Source organism: Schistocerca cancellata, chromosome 3 (assembly GCF_023864275.1).
Source record: "Schistocerca cancellata isolate TAMUIC-IGC-003103 chromosome 3, iqSchCanc2.1, whole genome shotgun sequence".
Lineage (NCBI taxonomy): Eukaryota > Metazoa > Arthropoda > Insecta > Orthoptera > Acrididae > Schistocerca > Schistocerca cancellata.
Window position 1 is genome coordinate 547,254,508 of NC_064628.1, and position 20,511 is coordinate 547,275,018.

At 39.7% G+C, this 20,511-nt stretch overlaps 1 protein-coding gene across 2 annotated transcripts in view; it reads left to right on the forward strand.

Moving 5' to 3' along the window:
• LOC126175383 (ABC transporter G family member 23) overlaps positions 1 to 20,511 on the forward strand; it is a 501,239-nt gene that overhangs the window by 419,291 nt on the left and 61,437 nt on the right. For both annotated transcript variants that reach the window (XM_049922158.1, XM_049922157.1), the window contains 4 exons: positions 7,442 to 7,535; positions 13,339 to 13,518; positions 14,934 to 15,020; positions 19,912 to 20,045. In XM_049922158.1, the coding sequence (XP_049778115.1) occupies positions 7,442 to 7,535; positions 13,339 to 13,518; positions 14,934 to 15,020; positions 19,912 to 20,045 (495 nt within the window). The remainder of the gene's footprint in view (positions 1 to 7,441; positions 7,536 to 13,338; positions 13,519 to 14,933; positions 15,021 to 19,911; positions 20,046 to 20,511) is intronic.

The following is a 20,511-nucleotide window of genomic DNA, read 5'->3' on the forward strand; positions in this document are numbered from 1 at the left end:
GACTAAGAACAGCGGGCCGCACGAATACGTGATTCGCCACAGTTTGACTACCATTGCGCTAGATGAATGTCCAGTTTAGTGCCAGTAGAGACTAATGGATAAAAGCGCTCGTCCGCCGGATGACTGGTTTGCATACCGCATTGTCGAACGAGGGAGGTGAAGTGCCCGACCAGAGAATCAGTTCATCCGACCAATCACTTAAACGAAGATGTACAGTGTTTCCTGGAAGTCTCAGTACTCTGTCAAGGAAGCGTCACAATAATGATCTCATGGAAACAGCAAATTATCAGCCCAAGAAACCCGAGAGAAGATTTTGGCTGTAATTCTGATAGTATGCAATTACGACCTTCTAAATGTACAGTTTTTAAACTTTCGCGCTCACCGGTTGTTTGTCACTCGCTCTGCCCCACGGCAGCCGCGTAATGCCCGAGTGCGAAGTACAGGGTCACCCAGAAAACCGGTTAACATTTGAAAATTCATTACTTCACGGTACAATGTACGTAGAGATGCTTCAAATAACATGTGGTTTTATTGAAACCGAAAATAGTGCATAAAATGTGTTGTGACTTGGCAAGACAGCCAAGCCACTAGGAGAAGAAGCCGAAAGGCACGCGTTTAAGCTCACGCAGGCTGGCGTGAGGTCTGGAACAGGTAAAGTAATTATACTAGCAAAAAAAGGTACGTAGCTTCTGGAATACTTAACTTTAATCCATAATTGGTGAACATCGGTCTGACGGTACATGCATCACAAGATAAATAGCAAAGGATAATGTCGCCTTGCTAGGTCGTAGCAAATGACGTAGCTGAAGGCTATGCTAACTATCGTCTCGGCAAATGAGAGCGTAATTTGTCAGTGAACCATCGCTAGCAAAGTCGGCTGTACAGCTGGGGCGAGTGCTAGGAAGTCTCTCTAGACCTGCCGTGTGGCGGCGCTCGGTCTGCAATCACCGATAGTGACGACACGCGGGTCCGACGTATACTAACGGACCGCGGCCGATTTAAAGGCTACCACCTAACAAGTGTGGTGTCTGCCGGTGACACCACAAAATGATCAACAGATGGTGCTTCATATGATACAAAAGCAATAATTAGCAAACGCAATATTCTTTACAACAAATGCTCAACGTGACATCTGTCATTCATCAATATCTCCAGTTGGGGGACAATGTTGTGAAGAGCACTGTCTGTAGTTAACGCTAACTACGAATTCATAATGGTTGATTTTGGAGTCAGTGGTCGTATTTCTGACGGAAGTGCTCTGGAATGTACGGAGCTCTACAGAAGGCTAAAGAACGATATGCTGACAATTCCCAAACCTGAAACTAGTGACAGACAATCTACCGTTTGTTTTCATCGGAGATAAGGCGGTTTCGTTGCAAACGAATTTTACAAAAGCTTTCATCCAGAACAATGTAACAGAAGACAGGCATGTTTTCAACTACTAGTTATCAAAGACTCGCAGAATTGTGGAAAACGCATTTGGGATTTTATCTGGAAGATTTAGGATTTTCCTTTACTTCTGCATACACCAGAAGATCTGGAAGAATTTATATCCCAGGATAAAAGTCAGCAATGGGATTGCAGATACGGCACACTATTCATTATAACCTAAGTCAGTTCGCGAAAAATTCGTTGAATATTTCGCAGCCAAAAACACTACAGAATGATTTAAGTACTGACAATACCTTTGAAATGTGGTGTATTTTACGTACTGATGTGCGTTTTTATCTGTATAACTGTTTATGTTGTTGTTGTGGTCTTCAGTCCTGAGACTGGTTTGATGCAGCTCTCCATGCTACTCTATCCTGTGCAAGCTTCTTCATTTCCCAGTACCTACTGCAACCTACATCCTTCTGAATCTGCTTAGTGTATTCATCTCTTGGTCTCCCTCTACGATTTTTACCCTCCACACTGCCCTCCAATGCTAAATTTGTGATCCCTTGATGCCTCAAAACATGTCCTACCAACCGATCCCTTCTTCTGGTCAAGTTGTGCCACAAACTTCTCTTCTCCCCAATCCTATTCAATACCTCCTCATTAGTTACGTGATCTACCCACTTTATCTTCAGCATTCTTCTGTAACACCACATTTCGAAAGCTTCTATTCTCTTCTTGTCCAAACTAGTTATCGTCCATGTTTCACTTCCATACATGGCTACACTCCATACAAATACTTTCAGAAATGACTTCCTGACACTTAAATCTATACTCGATGTTAACAAATTCCTCTTCTTGAGAAACGCTTTCCTTGCCATTGCCAGTCTACATTTTATATCCTCTCTACTTCGACCATCATCGGTTATTTTACTCCCTAAATAGCAAAACTCCTTTACTACTTTAAGTGTCTCATTTCCTAATCTAATTCCCTCAGCATCACCCGACTTAATTTGACTACATTCCATTATCCTCGTTTTGCTTTTGTTGATGTTCATCTTATATCCTCCTTTCAAGACACTGTCCATTCCGTTCAACTGCTCTTTCAAGTCCTTTGCTGTCTCTGACAGAATTACAATGTCATCGGCGAACCTCAAAGTTTTTACTTCTTCTCCATGAATTTTAATACCTACTCCGAATATTTCTTTTGTTTCCTTTACTGCTTGCTCAATATACAGATTGAATAACATCGGGGAGAGGCTACAACCCTGTCTTACTCCTTTCCCAACCACTGCTTCCCTTTCATGCCCCTCCACTCTTATAACTGCCATCTGGTTTCTGTACAAACAGTAAATAGCCTTTCGCTCCCTGTATTTTACCCCTGCCACCTTCAGAATTTGAAAGAGAGTATTCCAGTTAACATTGTCAAACGCTTTCTCTAAGTCTACAACTGCTAGAAACGTAGGTTTGCCTTTTCTTAATCTTTCTTCTAAGATAAGTCGTAAGGTCAGTATTGCCTCACGTGTTCCAACATTTCTACGGAATCCAAACTGATCTTCCCCGAGGTCGGCTTCTACCAGTTTTTCCATTCGTCTGTAAAGAATTCGCGTTAGTATTTTGCAGCTGTGACTTATTAAACTGATAGTTCGGTAATTTTCACATCTGTCAACACCTGCTTTCTTTGGGATTGGAATTATTATATTTTTCTTGAAGTCTGAGGGTATTTCTCCTGTCTCATACATCATGCTCACCAGATGGTAGAGTTTTGTCATGACTGGCTCTCCCGAGGCCATCAGTAGTTCAAATAGAATGTTGTCTACTCCCGGGGCCTTGTTTCGACTCAGGTCTTTCAGTGCTCTGTCAAACTCTTCACGCAGTATCTTATCTCCCATTTCGTCTTCATCTACATCCTCTTCCATTTCCATAATATTGTCCTCAAGTACATCGCCCTTGTATAAACCCTCTATATACTTCTTCCACCTTTCTGCCTTCCCTTCTTTGCTTAGAACTGGGTTGCCATCTGAACTCTTGATATTCATACAAGTGGTTCTCTTCTCTCCAAAGGTCTCTTTAATTTTCCTGTAGGCAGTATCTATCTTACCCCTAGTGAGACAAGCCTCTACATCCTTACATTTGTCCTTTAGCCATCCCTGCTTAGCCATTTTGCACTTCCTGTCGATATCATTTGTGAGACGTCTGTATTCCTTTTTGCCTGCTTCATTTACTGCATTTTTATATTTTCTCCTTTCATCAATTAAATTCAATATTTCTTCTGTTACCCAAGGATTTCTATTAGCCCTCGTCTTTTTACCTACTTGATCCTCTGCTGCCTTCACTACTTCATCCCTCAGAGCTACCCATTCTCCTTCTACTGTATTTCTTTCCCCCATTCCTGTCAATTGTTCCCTTATGCTCTTCCTGAAACTCTCTACAACCTCTGGTTCTTTCAGTTTATCCAGGTCCCATCTCCTTAAATTCCCACCTTTTTGCAGTTTCTTCAGTTTCAATCTGCAGTTCATAACCAATAGATTGTGGTCAGAATCCACATCTGCCCCAGGAAATGTCTTACAATTTAAAACCTGGTTCCTAAATCTCTGTCTTACCATTATATAATCTATCTGATACCTTTCAGTATCTCCAGGATTCTTCCAGGTATACAACCTTCTTTTATGATTCTTGAACCAAGTGTTGGCTATGATTAAGTTATGCTCTGTGCAAAATTCTACAAGGCAGCTTCCTCTTTCATTCCTTCCCCCCAATCCATATTCACCTACTATGTTTCCTTCTCTCCCTTTTCCTACTGATGAATTCCAGTCACCCATGACTATTAAATTTTCGTCTCCCTTCACTACCTGAATAATTTCTTTTATCTCGTCATACATTTCATCTATTTCTTCATCATCTGCTGAGGTAGTTGGCATATAAACTTGTACTACTGTAGTAGGCATGGGCTTTGTGTCTATCTTGGCCACAATAATGCGTTCACTATGCTGTTTGTAGTAGCTAACCCGCACTCTTATTTTTTTTATTCATTATTAAACCTACTCCTGCATTACCCCTATTTGATTTTGTATTTATAACTCTGTAATCACCTGACCAAAAGTATTGTTCCTCCTGCCACCGAACTTCACTAATTCCCACTATATCTAACTTTAACCTATCCATTTCCGTTTTTAAATTTTCTAATCTACCTGCCCGATTAAGGGATCTGACATTCCACGCTCCGATCCGTAGAACGCCAGTTTTCTTTCTCCTGATAACGACGTCCTCCTGAGTAGTCCCCGCCCGGAGATCCGAATGGGGGACTATTTTACCTCCGGAATATTTTACCCAAGAGGACGCCATCATCATTTAATCATACAGTAGAGCTGCATGTCCTCGGGAAAAATTACGGCTGTAGTTTCCCCTTGCTTTCAGCCGTTCGCAGTACCAGCACAGCAAGGCCGTTTTGGTTAATGTTACAAGGCCAGATCAGTCAATCATCCAGACTGTTGCCCGTGCAACTACTGAAAAGGCTGCTGCCCCTCTTCAGGAACCACATGTTTGTCTGGCCTCTCAACAGATACCCCTCCGTTGTGGTTGCACCTACGGTACGGCCATCTGTATCGCTGAGGCACGCAAGCCTCCCCACCAACGGCAAGGTCCATGGTTCCTGTTTATATGTATGCAAATACGTCACATTGACTAAAATGAGTATATTTATTTCCATTTTCAAATGGTTCAGAATGCTCTGAGCACTATGGGACTTAACTTCTGAGGTCATCAGTCCCCTAGAACTTAGAACTACTTAAACCTAACTAACCTAAGGACATCACACACATCCATGCCCGATGCAGGATTCGAACCTGCGACTGTAGCGTATTTCCATTTTCCATACAGATCGCAACGATCAGTAAAGTTCTATAAATTCTGTTACAAACTATCTGGAATAAATCGGCGAGCTTGAGAATCTCTAGTAACATCACTTATACTGAATTCTGTTTTATCACAATACCGACCCAACAAGGACGCACAATGAACTGAGCGATTAGTCTGAGATAGCATTTAACGCTCAGTCTTGTCTCTGTGTCGTCTGCGTGAATTCAAATCCTGCCAAACTTTGCGTAGGGTGGACCCGACCAACAGTGCACACAAATTTACAGACAGTGACTTGTCTGCGAAAACAGTCTGTACAGACAGATCTGAGCACATGTCGGAGCGGCTGAAGGGGACCTTAAGCATGATAGCAGTAGCGGCTCAGCACGTGATCCTCATCAAACGAAGTGCACAAGATATCTTTCACACACGTATCAGTATGGAGTGGAGCGCCATCCAGCATAAAAGTTGTACCTTCATGAAGGTATTTATCTGCCAGACTAGGGACGACGCGATTCTGCAACATATCGGCGTACCTTGCACCTGTCACGCTGCCTGTTTGAAAATCAGCATTCCTTCAAAGAAGAAGCGTCCGTTCACGACTGATGTGATAAATCCACACCACATCGTGACTCTCCTGTCATGCAGTGGGGATTCCACGACAGTTCTAGGTGTTTCGGTAGCCCAAATTCTGCGGTTGGGGATGCTGACGGACCCTTGGAGTGTGAAATGTTGGTCCACAACACGTTAGACAACCAATTTTTTGAAATGTCCATACGACAAATTCTCTCCGTGTCACAAAACCAGTGGCTAACAGTTCATGACGATGCTGGATTTTGTACCGATTGGAGGGTACCCTGTCGAGCGCCATCTGTTGGCCAGTTTTTGCAATCGTTTTCATTTTCAATAAAATCTCGTGTCGTTTCAGGCAATTTGGCAATTTTTTTTTACCTCTCTACTTACCTTATACCGTGAAATGGTGCATTTTCAAATGTTAACGAACTTTTGAGACGCTATGTTTACACAGTGCAGAGAGTAAGAAGTCTCTCAGTAGACACTGGTAATGATCTTCGTTCACTGTGACAAGGTACCGCACTCGGGTTCTAACTTGTAATATTTTGACTAAAGTTCAGTCTTGATCACTCATGTATGTTTTAATGATACAGGTAACCGGTTTCGGTTCTTTCTACAGAACCATCATCAGACCCATGGCTCCCTTAGGATGGTAGGCGGAGCTCTCCTTGCTGCTACGCAGTCAACAATCTCTGTCTTACCATTCTATAATCTATCTGAAACCTGTCAGTATCTCCAGGCTTCTTCCATGTTTTTATGTTATGATTCCCAAATGCAGTGTAAATGAATGAAACAAAATTGGTGTGTCATTAAAAAGTAGGATAGCGCTATTTAACTATTAACATCTGTGCTCTGTGTTTTTTATGCTGGCGCTGTTAAAGTGGAGTACATTTGAAGGTGATGCGCTATTTTTCAATGCGCTTGGCATTATTAAATTATAAAACGAAACTCAATAACTTCATATGATAATAATTCTTCAGTTTAGAATAGAAGCTTTTGAAATTTGATACTACAGGAGAATGCTGAAGATTAGATTAGATCGAATAACTAATAAGGAGGTAGTGAATCGAACTGAGGAGAAAAAACCTTATGGCATAACATTATTAATGGTGGTACGACACATCCTGAGGAATCAAGGGATTATCAATTTGGTACTGGACGGAAGTGTGGCGGGGAAAAATTGTAGAGGAAGAACTAGGCATGAATGTAGTAAGCGGGTCCAAAATAGATAAAATTTTCTGCTTCCCAGATGAACTTTTGGAACAGACTACAGTATCTGCTGATCTAAATATGCGGTATGTATCCCCATTACATATCCTCTCCACTTCCTTCTGAATATCGCCCAGATGTGTCTTAAGACTATTGAAACCTTTTGTAACAATATGTTGTAACTGTGGCAACCCTTTAGAGACGGATTAGACATCTCTCAACTGCACATAATGAGCAACTGTAGCCCATCTTTCTAAATGTTGACTGCAGATTCTATCAGTATTGATGTTCATGCAAATTGTTCTCGTAGTGAATGCAGACAAATTGAGGTTTCAAGTGCTGTTGGATTCTTCTTTGAATGGCACCAAAAACAAACACATGCTTGCCACTATTTATCAGTGATAGTGACATTGTTCAACTACTGTTTCAGCATTTGGGATCACCTGGTGAGCATCACCAAAGAAGGCAACAGGACAGTCATCATCACCACTCACTACATTGACGAGACGCGTCAAGCCGGCATGGTGAGTCTGGTATCTGTCTCATTCCTTACACTGCCAACAACTGAAATTTACAGCATTATCATCCTGCAATGTAGGATACCTAGCCTTCAGAGATGCAGCAGTCAGAACTCGCAACATGCGACAGACTGGCTCAACGTGTGGAACAAATTTATCAGTCAAGTTTTACAATCTTGCTTAAGTACGACTTGGTGTCATGTAGTTAAGAATGACAATTAGTAAACATAAAATTGAATGGAGCAATCATTGTGAAATTTGGCTAATGGTTGGAAGAATCTCTGTTTATATCAGAACTAGCTAGATGCAAATGTACAGGTCAGGTAGGGTTTGCTTTCTGCCTGTGAAAATTAGTAGTTTTATGTGCTTCTGGGACCATTGTTTGATGGTCAACAACCAACCTTTCCTGTTGGATTTTGTGTAGACAAAAAAGATAGAACACTCCAATATCGTTTCATGTACAAAATATATACAACAGATACATAAATTTCTTAATGTGACTTGACGTAATATATAAACTAAAATCACTTTAAATACACCAGGTGCTTTAAGTTAATAGTGTATCTCCCCTTTGTTAACTTCAGGAGAGCTGAAGACCTGTGTTCCATAAATTTTGAAACATTGCACTATTGCCAAGACTAGGACTGAGGCATCTCCTGGAGTAGATGTGGGATTTCGACTCATCTAATATTTTCATTTTTCTTTTTATGTGTTTATGTATATGTATGGAATAATAAAGTGAGGCAGCAAAGAGGACTACTTAAAAAAAATATAAGTTTATGTCATTCATGTTACGAAGATCGTCAACTGTAAAGTGTGATTGTTAGCCGGAGAAAGCATTAGAAAAAGTGTACTGAAAAGTCAGTGGTATAGAAACCAGGCAGACAAAGGCAATCTTTTCTTGTATATCCATCTTCTGGTGAATATTGGGACAACAGCTGTTATTGTACTTTATCTCACATGAAATAATGAGAACAACTGTATTTACTGGTTTCATTCATATGCAACCTGTTTCTTTGTTACAACATACCCTCCTCATACTCCTTTACTACTCTGTGTGACCACATTAGCATTGGGAATTATCATAATACTTTTAGTTGCAGGTCCAAAAAATATCAGCATACATAAAATTTCTTATCGTCTGTGGTGCATATGGTGGCAGTGCCCTGTAACAAGTCGTGTTGTTGGTTGGTCATATCCCAGAATGTGATAAGTAGTGTAACAAATGAAACACGATCTTCCAAAATGGTTGAGGTACTAAGATGTGAGTTCAGTTTTGTGAGATTCATACAAAATTTGTTATGTTGTGCTTGGTATCAGGTGTTGTTCAATTTTGAGATTCACAGTTGTATCATGAGGAGGTCTCAAGACATCAAGCTGGCATTGATCTGTGAAAGGTAATCAGTGACAATGTCCACGTCTTTCATGTGATGCATATTGCTTGTACAACTGTGTGATGTAATCCAGGTGGTGGAAACGTCTGGGACAGAAGTCTTTTAGTGGGTTATGGATTGAGTCTGTTAGTGGTCAGTGATATGCATAGATGACAAAGTGGTCTACCTTCCATGTCATCCTTAAACTGAAGAATTGCCTTGTAGACCTCAAGGAGTTTGCACTCATAGGTAGAGTGTTTGCTGTACAGCCACCACTTCCTGTTTCAGGATTGTAGCAATCCTGAAATCACTTGCGTCCGCCACAATAGTTAACTGTGTGTGGGAAGTGAGTGTACCATGGTTGTCACCTAGATAGTCTTTGAGCTGGATGAAGGTTTCCTGCAGGTTAGTGGTCCACTTCAGTTTCTGTTTACTGTTGATATTTTTCCCTTTTAGGACCTCTATGAGCAGGGTCTGAATAGTGGCTGCCTGCAGGAGGTGGCGCCAGTCGAAGTTGAGCATTGCTAGAAATTGACATTATTCCTGGTAGTCTTGTAGGGGTAGTAGTTGCGGAATGAGCAGATGCCCACAGTATTGACAGTAAGGCAGAAAAAGTTAATGGAGTTAGCATTTTTCATTGTTAATTATGATGCCATTTGCTGTAAGTACACTTGTTTGAGACAAGAGTCATGCATGTCATTATCCCAGGAAAAATGGAAGTCATCAAATTCTGGAAAACATTAAGAACCCCTATATTTCCCAGAATGCAAAGGGACATCAGGTTTTTTCAAAGGAAATGAATGACATGCTACTGGTATAGATAAAGGAACAATATTTATTTAAAGAAAATACATTGCCTAGTAATAATAGTGTAGAGCACTCAAGTGCAGTAAGATAACCACACGATACAATAATAAACAAATATTGCTGCCTGGCAGATGCAAATTCACAAAGAGAAAAATACAGTGAGTTTGAAGAAAAGAACTAATGACACATACATTCAGAGAATCAGATCCTAGAATAAGAGTTCAGGGGAAGGCACGTATAAGTAGGAACAGTGCAAGAAGCCTAAGTAAGCCCAACTGGGTTGTTGCTTTGATTAAACTGTTAATCCTTTTCCAATTGTGATATTCTCTGTTGTCAATCTTAAGCAATGCCCCTAGCTGGCATGGCATCTGTGGGAGTTTGGCACTGCACACATGCATCTTGCAGATGTCTGTCCTACATTTCTCATACTGTAGGAGTCACTAGTGCAGGGCTGTGTAGACTTCCTAGTACTGCAGGTGTACTCCTCATTTTGACTTTGCAAGGGCAAAAAGAAAAGAAGACTACATAATTAGTTCACATCAGCTTCATAAATATTCATTTTATTTGACAAGTATAATTACAGTAATGTATTTTTACAGAAACATTATCTCCTTTCCCACAGGTAGAAAAAATTAGAATGAACATGGGGGGTTGAACCATTATCAGAATGTGGTCTGTGCACCCTGCACTAGCAGACTGCCTAAACATCCCTCAACATCCCTCAGAGGTAAGGTATTATGGTTACCTTATGAAGGGCTGGTTTCCTACCCATGATGGGCAGCTGATGTTGTTCAAATGTGTGTGAAATCTTATGGGACTTAACTGCTAAGGTCATCCGTCCCTAAGCTTACACACTACTTAACCTAAATTACCCTAAGGACAAACACACACACACCCATGCCTGAGGGAAGACTCGAACCTCCGCTGGGACCAGCCGCACAGTCTACGACTGCAGCGCCATAGACCGCTCGGCTAATCTCGCATGGCTGATGTTGGAAGACATTGCTAGTGACTGCAGAACAGCAGAAGAGGCACAGCCTCACAGAACTTCTGTTATGGTGTGTGTGTGTGTGTGTGTGTGTGTGTGTGTGTGTGTGTGTGTGTGTGTGTGTGTGTTGTGCCAGTTGGTTGTATGGGATCAGTTCAGTACAATAACATTGACTAACATGGTGACATGCCACAATGGCAGACATAAACTATTGTGTTGAATGTGTCCACGAACACGCCGTAAAGGAAGCTGCCCTGTTTGTTTCAAACCTGGCAGAAACTGCTGCTGTCAATGAATGCAGGCCCATCTCAATCATATCCCGAGTGAGCAGTTGTGAAGGGAACTGCATGCAATGGACATTTGGGATTGGGTACCTCATTAAAAGCCATTGTTTACATGAAACTGCGCAGATTCAATAGGAAACAACAGAAAAACTTGGCATAGCTGACTCAAGGAATATAGTGAGGTCAGACAAGTCACAATTTTGTCTGTTTTCAAGTGACACAAGGTGTCAAGTGCACCAAGAGCCCAATGAAGCTTTGAAACTACTGACTATGGATGGTGCAGTTCAGGCTGGAAATGATTCTCTGATATTTTAGGTGTGTTTTTCATAGCATGATTTGGGCCCACTCATTCAGATACCATTAACATGGACAAAAATGTTTATTCGAACACTATCAGTGACCATTTGTCACCCAATCCTCTCCATCTTCAAGAAAACTGTGCTATGGAAATCTATGACAGACAACAGCCACATCCATAGGCCTATATATTTCTGGTTTGATTAACACTCAAGGCACCTTATCACACCTCTACTGACTCACTAAATCATCCAATCTTCATCTCACAAGAATGGCTGGGACTATTTGGAACAGTTTAAGAAGTTTAACAGTCACCATCTATGCAGTCTGGTAGTGCTATGGGATCTAATCATTAATGAGTGGCTTCATCTGGATATGGTGTACCTGGAGAAACTGTTGGACTCTCTTCATTGACTGAAAGGGCACAATAATGTGGTACCAGTACCCAATCAGTTCATCTTCAATTTGAAGCCATTATCAATGCTAAAAGTGGCATTGTACACTGTATTACCTTAATGTCTCCTGTGAATGACTAATTTTTTGTTCAGTGTGCTTACCTAGACATGTGTATGAGTGATACCTGCTTCCAGCAGCAATACAACTGCTGGTAGATGAGGACTGCAGTAAGTGAGCAAGTATATATTGCTTTATATGAGAATAGAAGTTTGGATCAGAAAATTGCAATCTAGTTATACAGTATTTCAAGCATTTGTTGAAACAGGAAAGAAGCTACTCTAATGACCTGTATGAAACCAGAAGGTCAAATCATATTACCTCAGTTGTTTCAGATGTTTAATAGTTATAGAAGCTTGAAGATCTACACTGGGGGTACATATGATGCTGGTGCCATATACATTGTGACAATGAAATTTCACTTTCTTGAACTAGCTCAAAACTTCCACATCATTTCCAGGAAATGTCATTTCTTGCATGCTAGACATTGGTACTACTTTCTGTACATCAATCTGTGCCATTGATCAGCAACTGGCAGCATCCAGACTGTGTGCTTACAGCCTAATGTATAGAACATCATTAAACCATAATAAAAGGCCTACAAATGGATTAGTGCTGTAGCTAAGACTATGGGTTGTAAATGAGAAGCAATATCTATTTTCCAGTTATCAATGCTATTTCAGCACTACTGTAGATAAGTGTCAGTTGGATGTATAGTGGTGCTGAGAGAAGAAGGTAGATCTGTCTGCCATATAGTATTCCTGCCATTGTAATATAACTGTTGGATTTTTCTTGAGACCATCATTGAAGGAAAAGAGGTTAGAGTCTTACATCCCATCAACATCAAGGTCTTTAGAAGTGGAAAACTAGTTCAACTGAACAACAGCAGCAAAAGAATTCAGGAGAGGATTTTCTTAAGTCCCTTGTCATAATTGAGCTAAATCTTACTTGGGCAGCTAGCTATACCTCTCCTCCTGAGTGTGAGTTAAACCATCTACCCACTTACCTACTGCACTCTTCACAAAGTGGATTACTTCAGGTAGTAACTTAAAAGACTCTTGTGGTGTAATAAAATGCAATAAACATCTTGTATCAACATAACCTCTTATGAGACAGAAATCTAGTATAGTGTCTCACCTAAGTACAATATATGTGTGAGGTTATGTGAACTGTTTCCACTGTGATGAGACATTACCATTATAAGCACAGTCCTCAGGTTTTTCACCAATATGACCTATGTGATGTCAATCCGAATGACAGTTCTGACTTTTTCAGTACCTAGAATGTCGAGAACTAATTCAGCATATGTGAAACAGTTTGCCATAGTCAAAGATGAATTGGCTGTACATCTCTCCTCCATACCATATCACCTCATGATTCCAGATCTGAAATAGTGTGACAACCAATGGCATGCAGCCATGGGACCAGAACTGCTCAGACCATTTATTTAAAATAATTTTGCTATTTCACTTGTCACATACATTTATGTATCCTATGCCTTCTGCTCATTTACTTTAACGTTCATAAGTATTACAGTAACTAGTTCATTAGAAGTTTCATTTGTTCTACCTTAGCACTGTACTTACTACTTTGAATTTTTTTTCTAGATTGGTTTGATGCGTGCTGGAAAATTCTTGGCAGAGGAATCTCCAGAAGACTTGCTTCGTAACCATGGTTGTGACTCTTTGGAAGATGTCTTCCTAAAACTGAGCAAGATACAAAACCGGGGGAAGAGAAGAAGATCAAGTTTCATGCAGGAGATCATGGCAACAGTACCTCCACCAGAAGTAAGTGACTTTTTTATACAGGTACTTTCTTTCATCACTCTCTAGCTTATTTGTTTATCTGAAACTGTAAATGAAATGATTATGTTCTTAGTGGCACGCACTAATTGAAGTCAGTTTAAGCACCTCTAACTTCACACTGGACTATGTAACTGAAATGCTTACAGCAATGAGTGGATTTTTATATAACAGGATTTTATCACATGTGGATTCATATGTTGCCAAGGTTGTTTTGATTACACTGCAGAAGTTTCACTGGGAAGCCCTTACACATCCTCCAGACAACCCTAATCTCTTCCCATATGATTTTCCGTATCTTTTGAGCCATAAAGGCAGAGATTTGTGGCTGTAGATTTGCTTCAGACAAAGAGGTGTTCACCTGGTTACATTTATGGTTCCATAGGCAACTGCAAACATTTTTTCATGAAGGCATTGACCATTTTGTCTCACAGTGAAATAAATGTATAAATGGCTATGGTGACTTTTGAAATAATAAAAGTTTACTTCTTTCTTTCCCATCTGTCCCATTTTCAGTTGAATGCTGCTTGTAATTGGTGAATAGACATGACATAGTTCACTTATGCCATGTTCTGCAGAATACATTCTTGGTAGGCTCCTATAAATAGGAGACAGAGGCCACAGTTAAAGTTCAATGTAGGAGACAATTTTCATAAGTCCCAGAGATACGCTGAAGTAAATTATGTGTTATCTGTGGCTCACTGGTGGTAAAGAAATAGTGTTAATTTATATAACTGTGATATGATATTATGTTTATAGTTGACTCACAGACAGAAAATAGTGCATACAAACCAAAGTTTTAGAATATGATCCGTATCAAGCACAAAGTTACAATTAGAAAGTTTTTATTTCATTTCACTACAGAATGAAAGTTTCACTCTTTCACCTTGTTTTGCTATTTCAGCTCTTTATGAAACAAGTTGCAAAGTCGAAGCTCAAAGCCTGATGTTAGGACTTGCATCATGCTTTGATTGTTCTTGACTTTTTCTCGCACATAGCTTCTAAAGAGATACTGATGTGTAAGCAGGGTCCTGAAAATGAAATTACTGAATATGTCATTTCACTGGGAAAATACCATCTACTACTAAGGCTTAAATTTTTGGATTAATTTTAACAGAAAAATTTAAAACATTTATAGTATCTATCTGTTAAAAGACTTCATTAAAAACAATGAATATTTTTTCAACATTTTGAAATACAAAGTAACTGACTAGATTATAAATTTTGGAAAAAGTGGACAAAAGTACCTCCCTCAGTATTGTGAAGGTTAATATATTGGCTGAGTATGTCTTTGATTTTAAATTGTACTTTGTCTAAAATGATAAATTAGTTTTTAGATAGGTCTAGGTATCAATTTCTTTTAACATTCTTTTTTGCAATTTGTATTTCTATTTATCCAGGAGCCTGTCTCATATGACCTCAACTCAGAAATTAGTGGGGAATTTGGTGACAACATTAGCCTCTCCAACAAGGAAGCTGAAGTTTCTGTAAGTATCTGAAAAAGCATAGTAACATGTTTGTTTTTTAAGCATATATAGTTAAACAACCAGAAACTTTTATGCTAAATGTTTCAAATATTCATGACTTGTTTAACAAAGTACCATTTTTAAAGTAATTCTCACTGGATTTTGAAGGTGGTATTCTAATTTGATCACAAACTGTACTGGTAGAAGTAAAAATCTTATGTAGACAAGTCACTGGTAATGGTATTTGCATTTTAAGATCTGAAGCTGTAGCAAGCTGCAGTGAAAGAGTCTGCAACACACACTGTGTCTTGCTGTCGCCATAGAAGAGTGCATTTAGGTGTCTGTGTGGTTATGTGTGTGAATGCTTGTAGTATTGCTGGAATATTAACTAATGCTCAAAAGCTAGTGTCAGTGCTGGTTTCTGTTACATGTTACTGTGTTCCATGCATTGATCTGCTGTATGTGAGTTATTTTATGTAGTGCTCCATCCATGAATTTCCACTATTGTTCAATATACACATCATTTATTCCCCATTTGTAATTATTGAAAATATTTCACTGTGCAGCATTCTTACTGCAAAGCTGAAGCTCTACAAAATATATTATTTTGTGGTAGATTTTTGAACAGTTATGATCCTTTTTTGGAGTGATAATTTTTCACTCTTATATTGTGTTTTATGCACCTCTGTATGAAGACTTTTCAGGAATGTGAGATATGTGGACAATAAGTTTGTATACTAAGTAGTTAGTACAAGCTCCTGTGGTCTACATTAACTTTCAGATAGTGTAAGCAATAGTTCAGAGTATGTTACAGCAGTCAAAGATTCTTAGTGAAAGTGTTTAAAAGTGGTTAACATATAGGTAATATATAAGTAGAAATTCTGGTTTGAGTGGCTTGCACAATGAATCTGGAAGCCAGTGAGTGTCATATTTCACACTGTTGATGGTGAGGTCCCCATTGTCCGTGACGAGCCATGTCATGTGTGACAGCAAGGCAGGACATGAGTTGACCATTTCTCAGTAAAGGAGCAACAGTCCTGGTGTTTCTGTAGCCTGGTGTTTTTGATTAAGGTATGGAGGAGCTTGTCAGATACAACTGTAGCGAGGTTGCTGGTCGGTGTTGAAGTTCTCGAGTTGCAGAGGAGGAAGGGTGCATTGTCATTTCCCTTCTTGAGTTATCTTCTGCCTGAATGGCACTTGTATCTCCTGTGCTTTATGTACCTTGTAAGATCCAGATGGGTTTGAGGTGCATGGAGATGTGAACCTGGTATGGTGTTAATTTCGTGTGATGTGTCATGTTTGACATGTCTCTGATTACACATCACACACATTGCATGGGTAACACAGGGGGGCACTCGTAGTCAGTGCTTTCACATTATTAGAAAAGTTCACCATGTTGACATGTTTTTCAGTGAAGTATGCACAAACTGTCCATATATGCTTTCCATCAACACTGCAGTGGATGCTGCCTCATTCATGTCAGGAAGTTGTGAATCGTGGTACCATTCCCACATTAACTACCTAAGAGAAGATTTCATAGCATCCAGTTCCCTACCTAACAAAAATATGCCCGGGCTTGCAATTCTAGATTCTCATTGTGTAGCCTGAGCCTGTTTTTTGTTTCTTTTTCTTCCTCATAATTCTTCATCACCACTTGTAGTTTGGACTCCAGAGCCCAACAGTCTTCAAGTACAGTTTGAAAGGGGCTGTATCAGAATAATCACCTCTGAAACTGAATTTGTATGTGCTTGTGGGCTGCTGGTGAAACCAGTACAAACTCTGTACTGTTGGTTTGCTGAGGATTCCTAGTGTTAGGTCAGAGGAGAGGTGAATTCAATGGAGAAAATCCATGCCCAAGATCAGTTCATGAACATCTGCAGTCACAAACTGCAATGAAAATTCTCATGCAGACTTAGGTCTACAGTGTGTGTGATGCTTTCATATAGGCTGATAAGAGTGTTGTTTGTAGTGCACAGTTGGATGACAGACATCGTATGTTCAGTCTGTGACTGTTCCCGGGAATTGGTGTTCCCTGAGAGCCAGTGTCTATAAGGAGATATTTATTTGTTGTGTTGTCTAACACAAGCAGTCTACCACCATCACTTGTAGATGGGGTAAAACTAGTTTAACTCACTCACTTGAATTGTAGGTGGCTTTGTTGTGCATTTGGGTGGTTGGACAGCATAGAGCACCTGCATGCCTGCTTGCCAACACATGAGTGAAAGCAACATAGCTGCAGCCATGCCTCCTCACTGCCATGAGAGCTGTTGTTGTTGGCAGCAGGTGTGGCAGCTGCTCTCAGGGCAGTCACTCATGATGTCATTCTTGTTAGTGTATGCAGCTGCTTAGGTAGTAGCATCTCATCATGTGTGCAGCCAGTGCATCAGGCCAGGAATCTGCTGATGTCAATCACTGTTATACATCATATCTGACCATCGTCATAGCTATGGCATTGCAAAAGTCTGTCAGCCAAAAGTAAATTGTTTTCCCTCATATTGTATTCATGCAGAATCATTGCTGGTTGTATCTGAGGCAGTAATTTAACTAAACAGAGTTTGCTGGCTAGCATGAAAGTCAGGTTGATCAATTCAGAGATGTCTCCACAGATGAGACGGTGCCCTGCTGCCCAACGGTTCCTCATAAATGACTTGTTGTAGCTGTAGCTCTGGTGTCTTGGCCAATCAGTGGAGCACCAGTGTCTTTGGAGTGTCGAATTTGCCTTTGGCCACGCATCCTTGTTTGATGTCACTAATTATGTGGGCATAATTCCCTATGTTGCTTAGCAGGGCCATGAACTTAGATGTATCACCAGTGATTCCAGCATTGTTTACAGTAAAACCTCTGTAATTGAAGACCTGGAGACCTGAGCGTCCATTTCATCTTAGGTGGACGATGGCTGACTGCTATATTTCAAAAAAATGAAAGTAATATCATGGATAAAATCGAAACTATGCAGGGAGTGGGTGTGATCACTGGCTGAGATGCACATTGTTTACAATTGTGCCCACTTTATCTGAATTGTTGTTTCACCTGCCGTCAATCAGACCCAGTGTGGTTTCTATGTGTAGTTTGGTCCATGTTACATATTTATTATTCTTCCTGCCAGTTTTTGCCAATGTGAGCAGTGACTCTTAAAAGCTGAATGGAAATTAATTTCATTGGAGATGAAAGTCTTAGTACTGAAAAATTGGGTAGTGGAGAGATTATAAAAATAGGTAGCAGCAGAGTTAGGTGTAAACAAAGTAACAGTAAGTGACTGGCAGGGAAATAGCATCAAACTAGAGCAGTGTTATTCTACCAAAGCATCTTGTTTTTCTTCCAAAAAGGCATAAAAATTCAAAGATCATAAATTCATAAACACATCAGATTGCAAAAAGACTAGTAAACCCCCTTATTTGTGATGTACTCAACAGCGAGCTAAAGGATGTCCAATAAGTGGTCCGATGATTCAGGAGGAAGACTTTCATTTTGAAAAAATTAGAAGAAGAAAAAAAAAGGAAGTTTTTCTGCTGTTTGTGAGTGCTGGTGCTGGATAGGTAGAAGAAAAGTACAGGTTGTGGTAGCTTGAAAACTGTGGTGAAAAGTGATCCAAGAAAAAATTTCTAAAACAAACTCTAAGTAATAGGTTAACTGATGAAATAACTTCGTTATTTGTGATATTATTGTGAACACCAAGTACTCAATTGATTTTTAAATAAAAAGTCTCTAAAACTGTCACTCTTCATGTAATTTGAGTTTTTATCAAATTCAAGTTCTACTTTGTCTCAATTACTCTCAATTATTGGAATTTTACTGTAGTATGAATTTTATAATCACAGACCTTGTTGACGGGTATTCCATCTGGAAGGTCTATAGTTTAAGTTGAGAAACCAATGGTGTATGTCCTCCACAGAAGTCCTGTTGTGGATGTGTTGGGACATGTGGTCCAAGGTCAGTGGCAGGTGAGATCCCACAGACTGTCTGCAGTGCAGGTGGAAAACAAAAGTGTGTTCTCATGTGGTGCAGCTGGCTGGGTCTTGAATTGGATTCTGAACAGGTTCATCTGGTTCATTCCCAAATTGGATGGATGAGTAAAATCAGATGTTGTCATGCAGACCTGAATTAGTTGCCTGGATATTGTCTTGTTGATATGAGAAAAGATTTGCCTTAACACTGAAATCACCTAGAAGGACAAAATGCACGCCACATTGTTTGTGCACACATTCACCGTTGTTGCTGTCAATGGTAAGACACAGTTGAATATCGCCTTCCTGTTTCACACAAATTGTAACCTGATCAGCATGGAAGAAAACATTTTGCTAGTCACTCTTACAGTCACCATTCTGTCCAAATTGTTCAAAAAGATGGTGATCATGGGATGACTCCAATATCAAAGCTAACACTATATCACATTGTACACTTTTTAAATCAAAATATATAATGCCATCCATTGTGGGATCAGCAGTGTAGGAATTCCAGTGAGGGGTGGCTTGCAAAATGAAGCTGGAAGCCATGAGTGAAGTCAACACGAATTTTGTTACTGATAACAGAGCATGCAGAAAGATCATGTTCATACAAAACAGTTGTTCACAGCAAACTGAGAATGGCTAGACTGACAAAGATACTCCACGTTGTTGGAGCTGGGGGGAGGGGGTGTCAACTCATATCACTGCCAAAGAGACTTATTTTTGTGATATTTTGTGTCAATGACGATGTGGTCCCCATAAGTTCATTACAAAGTTAGCAGCACAAACCATTGAATGTTCATTCAAAATTTTATATATCTAGAAAGTAATGCTGTTCTCTGTTTGGAAGAAAATATGTGCTAATCTCTTAAAGTGGTTACTACTAGTCCACAAAAAAGAATTTATTTGTTTATTCCATTTTACTTCCTAATTGCACTATCTTATGAATATTATCCCCTCTTGTGTAGACTGGTCAGCCTTCAGATCTTCCTCCAGATGATGAGCCAGGAAATGAGTGGACAGATATGTTCAAGGTAGCACAGTTGCATCACTTGAAGGCTCTTCTTTGGAAGAATGTACTGTGGATGTGGCGAAACTATGGGTATGTATAAATGTTACTATGGTTTCATTGAACTTAAATACAGGTTTTTAGATGTAGAAAGATGTTATACTAAAATAGATTAAAAACTCACATTGAGAGAGAGTACAACCTGTAAAAGGATAAACAGCAGTATAAAAATATTACTCTAAACCTTAAAGGCATAAGCCTTTTCCTTTCAGTTTCGATTGTATTGCAGATAATTTGGTAACTTAATGCTATTCTGGTGTTCTATGTCTTGTTTCCTTCATTGTATGAGTTTTGAACTAAGCACATATTCATCAGTGAATTTAGTATGTATTTAATGTTGTTTTTCTTTTCTCTTCTACTTTGTCCAGTAGTTTTTACCACAAACACTGAAAACAAGACTCATGATGTTTATAACATGCAGCATCAGATTAAGAAGTATGTCAACTGAGCTACTCTGAACGTCACATTTTACTTTATACTTCCATTTCCACATTTCTGA